The sequence below is a fragment of the Bicyclus anynana genome, chromosome 8, assembly GCF_947172395.1.
Source record: "Bicyclus anynana chromosome 8, ilBicAnyn1.1, whole genome shotgun sequence".
In the NCBI taxonomy this organism is placed as follows: Eukaryota; Metazoa; Arthropoda; class Insecta; order Lepidoptera; family Nymphalidae; genus Bicyclus; species Bicyclus anynana.
The window spans coordinates 15,046,664-15,054,203 of NC_069090.1; the positions used below are offsets into that span (position 1 = coordinate 15,046,664).

Consider the following 7,540-nt stretch of genomic DNA (forward strand, 5'->3'; position numbering starts at 1 on the left):
CTGACTCTTAGCAATCACTAGAAAACTGGTCCCACTGTTTTTATTATTTACCATACAAGTTAACATTTAATGTGATGAACTGTACACTTATTGTTTTCCTTTTAACATTATAAATTTTACCACAAAATAGGGAAAAATTTAACAGCCTCATGTACTAGCAACATTACGCGGGTGAGAATTGCGACGAGTGCAGGCTGTTGTGTACAATTTTTGGACACACTGCGCACTATAGAATGACATCTAAACGTGGCTTCTGGTGGTTTTCTGTATTCTGAGGTTATATTCCCGTTTTTAGTTGGTCTAACAATAAGGTTGCCGTGGAAACGAACTGTCGTCAATGCGCTGTAACTTAGATTTTCTTTCTAATAATAATAGTTGTTGGAAGCGTTGCAAAAAGTCGAACCACCTCGGAGATTTCATTGAATACTGCCTAATAAATAGGCATTTCCCTTCGAAATATTATAACAAAACAATGCAAGGTGGTATAATTATATTTCCCTTTTATAGATCTACAACTGTCTTTTAAACATCCATCATCTCCTAACAAATATAATCTAGTACACCGTTTTAATAATTAGTATAAATACTCGTAGTAATACTTCCTTAGACATTTGATGTTTATTTATAGACTTTGTCCTTCCTTCCCATTGTTGGGCTTAAATTAAATAAAACATATCTAACAGAAGTTCAAAAAAAAACTAAACAAAGAAATAACAACTTTATTTAACACACCGAAAAAGTGAACACGATGTAATCTCGCGTAATAAAAATTTTGACTTGACTACACACATTATATTTATTATAATTATTATTTATTTATATTCAATAGGCGGGCCGTATTCGTCAATATTATTATTTATGTCCTTATAGTTATTCTCACTCAATTCGTCATTTGATGCGGGTTTTCTGTAACTGCCTTGAGTATACACAGCGGCTTGCGGGTAAAATCTTACGCCACCAAACCAATGGGGCTTAAACGCCTCGTACATACCATATTGGTTCCTTTTAACGTCAACTACACGCGCATCATCTGAGCTCTCTTCAGAGTAATCATTCTTCGAATGGCTATTTTCACCAGATTTATAATCCTCATCTTCTTCTTCTTCGTCCTCTTCATCACTTTCTTTTTCATCTTGAAAATCTTCTTCACTTTGTGATCCAATTCCATTTTTAAAATCATTGTCACTCACCGCTTCGTTACTTGTGTAATGATAGACGTTGGAACTCGATTGCATGACCTCCTTTTTATTCCCGCTGTACTTTACTTTTGTTACTGAACCATCACTTATATCCTCTGAGCTGTCATTAGTATCATCCTGCTCTATATTGTCTATATTTCCTTTGTTGGTTATCTCTGAGGTCGGAGTTACGTTCAAACTCGGAATAGTTTGTATAGTTACAACAGCATCATACGGAGTTTCCGGGTTGCCCATGAACACAAAAACTGCGTATTTATATCCTGGGCCTCCTTGTATGATGCTGGCTTTGAGATCCGTGCCAAAATCAATTCCACTTACTCGGACATGTCCAATCGTGTCTCCTTCCCCCACAGCAGGGTACCGCACGGCAAGGGAACCTCCGGGAATAGACAATCTAATCTGTTGCGTGCTAAACTTCCCAATCTCTTCGTTCCCAACGTCTAGTAGAAATACGTACGGGTATTTTTGAAATGGATTGCCTAAAACAGCAGTTAGCACTGAGAAAATAAATAGATGTGACACTAGGACGGCCATCTCGATGAGATTGATAGGTCATGGTACAATAATCACTTATATAAGTGATGATTTCATGGTTGGCGTATTCCTGTTTTTGTTTGCCCTTGCTCCTCGTGACACTGCAATGCCGAATGATCTTTTGATGTTCTCGATCCGTGTATTGATTTTGGAAGATTGCATGCAACTTCCTTGTTATTATTGGAATCCTCTGATTCGATTAAGACTTTATTTCTTGAGTTCTTTGTCGCAGATTTTATGAGAAAGAACACCGGTTGAAGTCTATATTGTAAGACGCAAATAATAAATTAGATTTTAAAAGATTAGCTAATTCGTTTTGCGTTAACAAAATGTGTGAAATGGCCGTAAAATAAATTTTAGAAAACTCAATTTGATCTTTAGTCAGAAGTTAAAAAGAGTCAAATTGTTTTATATCATTCAATCAATGTTTATTTGATTAGATAGATTAGTAATCGTAGGTACTTGGCCTGAAAAGTACTGCAGTAAGTTCTATTGGAATAGGTTTCCAAAGATGCTCGTCTTTTTAACCTTCAAAGAGGAGGAGGTTCTCAACTTGATCGGTATTTTTTTATGTATGTACAATGTACATCGATTACTTGAAGACGCCTGAGCCGATTTGAAAAATTCTTTTTTTGTTTTTTTGGCTAAGTGTTGCACTTTTGGCTGGGTATAGAGAACGAGCCGTTAAGGTGACAATTGATACCCGTCTTCAACCTATAGGTTACCTATAGTCAACCTATACCTAACGGTACCCATGTCAAGTCCTATGATCTCTCCCGTGAAGCTCGAAGTTTTTCTCATTGACACAGTGAATCCATAGAGCGCTAAGAAATTCTTCAAAGTTAAATAAAAAAAGTAACATATTTACAACTTTATTATTTTAACAGTTTTCATAATATTGTTTATAACATGTAGAAGTAATATCATAGTTCATACATAACTTATATAATAATTCATTAATAAGTTTATTATTTGTTAAGATCGCACAAGCAATATCATTCTGTTTATAACAAGATGATAATAGAATAAAATACAAGTTTTACTTATGATTATAAAAAGGTAAATAGATTTCTAATATAAATAATTTATATTAAAATGATGTTATGTTGTTGTGTTGAAACAAACAATTCAAATAATCAAGTTTTGAATATGCAATAAATTAAACGGTAGCAAAAATAAAGTTCCAAAAAGAGATTTTTTCTAAATATACTCTGTAATCTACAACCTAAGTACAAAACAACCCCAATAATAGGTTACGTTATACGAAAACCCTACGATAATAAAAAAGATATATTTAAAATTTGGGTAAGTAATTATTTAACAGTACGAAATTAAAAAAAAATCATTTAAAGAAAAATCAATGAATGTGTTCGTAGGTACCAATTAATAAACGACCAATTATTATTAGCTAGAAGGTAGCACAGAATATGCGTGTTGCAAGACGAACCTCGGCATTTTATAAGCTTGCAACTTTTTATTGGGAATTTCCCAGATAAGTCATTAGAACGACCAATTGAATTCATTGATTTGATTTGCTATTTATTTTATTTAGAAAAGTTTCTTTTTATAAATTTATTGACTGGTCAGTGAAATAAATTCATTCAGAACTGCGTTGCATTGTTTAGATTTCATAATTTACCGTTTCTTTTAGTTAAGAATTATTTAATAAAAAAAAGTAAAGAACAGTACTGTCATAATGCAGTGTTTTAGATACGAGAAATTGCCAGATTTTTTTGCTGAATTTTTTTTTTCTTAAAAAGATAAATTTAAAAGAAGATCTATTCTCTATGGAATTCTCCAAAGAAATAAAAGATAGAAAAGTAGAGGCACTATACACATAGAGAGGCGATTTAATTTACATTGAAGGAAATATAGAGGATCTTTGCCTAATAAATTGCTAACTATGCCTTAATATATTCGATTTTATAATATTGTCTTTATTATTCTGGTTAAATATTATTACTCATTACTTAGCTTACAAGAATTACTTAAGCACCAACATTACATCACGCAATTCATTTATTTTCTTCGACTAAAAAAATAAGCTTTGCTAATTTATAGGTATGTTTAGGTAAACAGCAGTTTTTACATACATATTTTCACCTATATATCTGTAATCGCCCAAGTAACTTATAGCTTGGCAAGATCGATGATGACACTCCCATGGTATGCGGGCGACGGGGGACGAAGGACTGCGCGAGTGGGAGGTGCCGTGAAGTGAGGTGCGGTGCATCAGTCATAGGTGTGCAGTCACTGTCGACGACAAAATAGTGTTATGAACGAATTTGCCAAGCTATTAGCAACATTATTATTTTATTAAACGACAGTAGTTATTTTACGAGAGTTAAAACCAAGACCTGTGATAGCCAGACATCCCTCATTTTACGAAAGCCGAAAGTTTGTCAACCCATACTCCTACCATAAGTAAATACAGTGGCTAATGAAATAGTTGAGTTATATCAAATTTAATATAAGTAAACAATATTAATAAGGGGAATAAGCGTCCGAAATATTAATCGATCGATCGATATTAATTAACATAATTCTATTGACATTTTATGTAATAGTATTTTATAATAATAATATGTAATTAACAGGCTGTGATTGAAATGAAATGAAATTTATTGTTAAAATAACGAAATATAGTGATTAAAGGCTATTTTTATTTTATTTTATTATGTCTGATATCTGACTATCGCAATTTCTACTTTTAAACGTTTACACTTCGATAGATATAGATACGCAGCTAGAAACGGCTGTTACTAAGGATATATATAAATAATAATAAGTTTTCAAAATCTATAAACTTCTTGCAACTATAGCTAAATATTTTTTTATATCAGAACAACATAATGCTATATATTTTACAGTACACGCTAAATAAATATGACGTCTAATCGTGTAACTTTGTAATGCTGTTTTAACGAAAGATGAAAAGTTATATTTAAAATAGCTTAGGTAAATTATCTATTTATCCAATTTTAATGACTTATATGACTCAATTATACTGAAACAATAAATTGTATAGATCGTGAAACTTTATTCTAATTGTTTTCTATTTTTAAATTCATTGAATCGTTATCATCCAACACAATGATGTTAGAAGAAACAAGAGGTAGATAGGTTATATAAACCACATTCGGTGTTTACAACTGGCACATAAAAATTATTTCATCGTCGTTGTCAACAACGCGATTAAAGGCAACAGGCGACTGAGCTCAAGTTTGCTAATTAGCATAGTTTTAACGTGCCATTTGCGGTCCACGTATAACCTATCTACCCCTCTTCTCTTCTACCATCATTGATCCAACATAATATAATTGATTAAATCCAGTTTTCAAAACACTGTTATTTATAAACTTGTAACATTGCAAAGTTACCTAACTTGATATATAAGTTTTTAATTGACGAATATATTTTTACTTAAATTCAATATAATGTAGTTTGGCTAGCGAGGCGGAATTGGAACGAAATTTTATGGCCATTCTTTCAAATTTAGAAAAGACAAATTCAACAATTCATAAATACGTCTTTAAATCTAAACAGAGAACAATTTATTGGTAATTTCAAAATTCAAAAATTGTTAGACAGGTGATTAACCTTGATTTGCAAGTTTTCATTTCACTTTGCCGAAAAGATTTCACTTAAACTTCTAAATAAAGGACGATTTTGTATGCTTTCAGCATATCTTTTATTACAAGAATGGCGGCTGAAAGAGTTGATTAATTTAACCAATAATTATTAAGCAATTGCCAATTTGATTTGCCAGCAGATCAATTTTAGTATGTAGAACTATTCAGCAAATTGTCAGAAAAATTACCAAACACGTTTAAAGTCCATTAACGAGATTATCGTAAAAAAGATCGCATTTGTTTATTCTGGCTGCTCAGAGACGCCTCAGCCCTGTCAGCTTGCAGTATCATGTTGTCCAACCTACTCATTTGCGACGAAACTTGCTTCCTGTGATCTATAACTGCCGCTTTACCTAATAATGAGCTATTTTCAACTACCTCCATCTTCTCCAAGTCAGCCAAGGCGGCATTGATGTCGCCGCCATTTTGTTTGACTCTCTCCGCGCGCGGCGTCATTTCGTTGTCCTCTGGGCCGAGGCCTGTGTTAAAGCCTACGTCGTTTTTGGGGGCGACGTAATCTTTGTCGTAGTTCGTTTGACCGATGTAGCTGGGTTCGCTGGAGTAGGACAGGTTGTCTTTGGCGGCTAGCTTGATGCGAAAGAAATTTGTAACAGAGCCACAGACGCCCTGGAATTAAAAGAATTGTAGTCATCATCTTCATCATCACGTGCCTCAAACGGTGAAGGAAAACATGAGGTATGCAGGTTGCATACCAGGAATTTCACGAATCCCAAAATCCACTGGGCTATCAAGGCTCAAAAGATCAGGGCTATCATTATAGGATTATTTAGATGATGAAAATGCTTGGCAATGAATTGCACTATATACGATTATGTAGGTATAGCTATTCTAGTTCTAGATAAATTTGTAAATGGTGATAAACAAAAAATAAACCCTGGCCGAGTTTGTGGTGGGCTCTTATCGGACCAAGGCGCTTTGGTAACTTTATGCCGCATTTTCATTAGATGACATTTGTTGCGCGACTCTGTCGCTCGTAAAGTCCCGCGCGATGTCGCCTGACGTCCCAAACGAACGTTTACGGGTCGCGCAACATGTCGCTAGTCGATGCTCGAACCAGTCATATGTCGCGGGACATTGTCCCACAACTTGTGTAGGGAAAACTACGTGAATTTCGAGCGATAAGTAAGTATCTGCGACATGATTGTCGCCTAGTGAAAATGCTCCTTTAACTTTAAGTTTTCGACCAATTACTACCACCATTATCTGATAGGTAATATTCCTGACGTTTCGAAAATGCTAGTAAACTAAGCCTAATGGAAATAAATTAACTTTGACTTTGACTTTAAAGAAAATACATAGGTACATATGAGGAAAACTAAAGATTAGGTTTTCCCTATGAAGAAATTAATAAGATCTCTAATTTTTTTCAATACTTACCCTCATGCGATTGAGCTTTGTCTGCGTAGAAGTCAGTATTGTGTTTAATTCTTTTAACGCGCCACTTGTTTCCTTTATGTCATCATTCAACATAGCAGTGTTCTGGAAAACGCGTAAAAAATTACGTCAAATTTATTATTTATTGTTCGCAAAAAATACCTGCAAAAACATCGCTGTATTTTCATTCTTCAGTGATTTAAATCGCCTTCTGATGTGTTTTTTTATTTGATTATAAACTTTTGTAAAAAGTCTGACCATGACATTAAAAAAAAATACCTCCGTAGACTTTATATCCACTTCCTCAAATTCCACTATGTCCAAATGTTTATGTTTCGATAAAAACTCCTCTTTGTCAGGTTTAGGCTGGCCAAATAATTCAGCTCTCATGCAAGCGTCCTCGTAAGCTTTTAATGCCATTTTTACCGATTTTTAAATATATTAAATGTCGAGAAAATCATTTATGTAATAGAACTGCTTTCTAACCTATGTTGGTTAGGTCTTTCCTTGACACTTTTTTTAATTGGCAGTATTAGGTCTCCTCACTGCGCCAGACTAAAAGTATTGATTTTCTAGTACAAGTAAACTTTTTTATATATCTTAGCACTTAAAGCATACGACTGCGTAAATAATCGTACTCTATGAATAAGATTAATTTAAAAAAACAAAAGGAAAAAGAATAAATATATCTACTAGGTACTCCTTATTTATTATATCAAAAAACAATATTGCATTTATGTAATCTTATTGCATTCAACGCTTTGAAAATGCCGCTTTTAA

The 7,540-nt window shown here is 33.5% G+C and overlaps 1 protein-coding gene across 2 annotated transcripts; it reads right to left on the reverse strand.

Annotated features, from left to right (window-relative positions):
* Positions 1-3,008: 3,008 nt before the first annotated feature.
* LOC112057815 (uncharacterized) lies at positions 3,009-7,303 on the reverse strand. 2 transcript variants are annotated; one of them, XM_052883145.1, is made up of 4 exons: positions 7,040-7,303; positions 6,764-6,865; positions 5,744-5,992; positions 3,009-3,986 (listed from the first exon to the last, which is right to left on the reverse strand). In XM_052883145.1, the coding sequence occupies exons 1-4, from the start codon at positions 7,178-7,180 to the stop codon at positions 3,984-3,986; spliced, it is 495 nt and encodes a 164-aa protein (XP_052739105.1). In that variant the 5' UTR covers positions 7,181-7,303; the 3' UTR covers positions 3,009-3,983. The 2 variants fall into 2 exon arrangements, with proteins under 2 accessions (XP_052739105.1, XP_023954129.1); XM_024098361.2 differs by having other exon boundaries at positions 3,009-5,992.
* Positions 7,304-7,540: the final 237 nt, after the last annotated feature.

Coding starts and splice junctions, on each gene's coding strand:
- LOC112057815 (XM_024098361.2), bottom strand. CDS start 7,180: ATGGCATTAAAAGCTTACGAGGACGCTTGCATGAGAGCTGAATTATTT. Junction 6,866..7,039: donor TGGATATAAAGTCTACGGAG/GTATTTTTTTTT, acceptor CGCGTTTTCCAG/AACACTGCTATGTTGAATGA. Junction 5,993..6,763: donor CAAAGCTCAATCGCATGAGG/GTAAGTATTGAA, acceptor TTTTAATTCCAG/GGCGTCTGTGGCTCTGTTAC.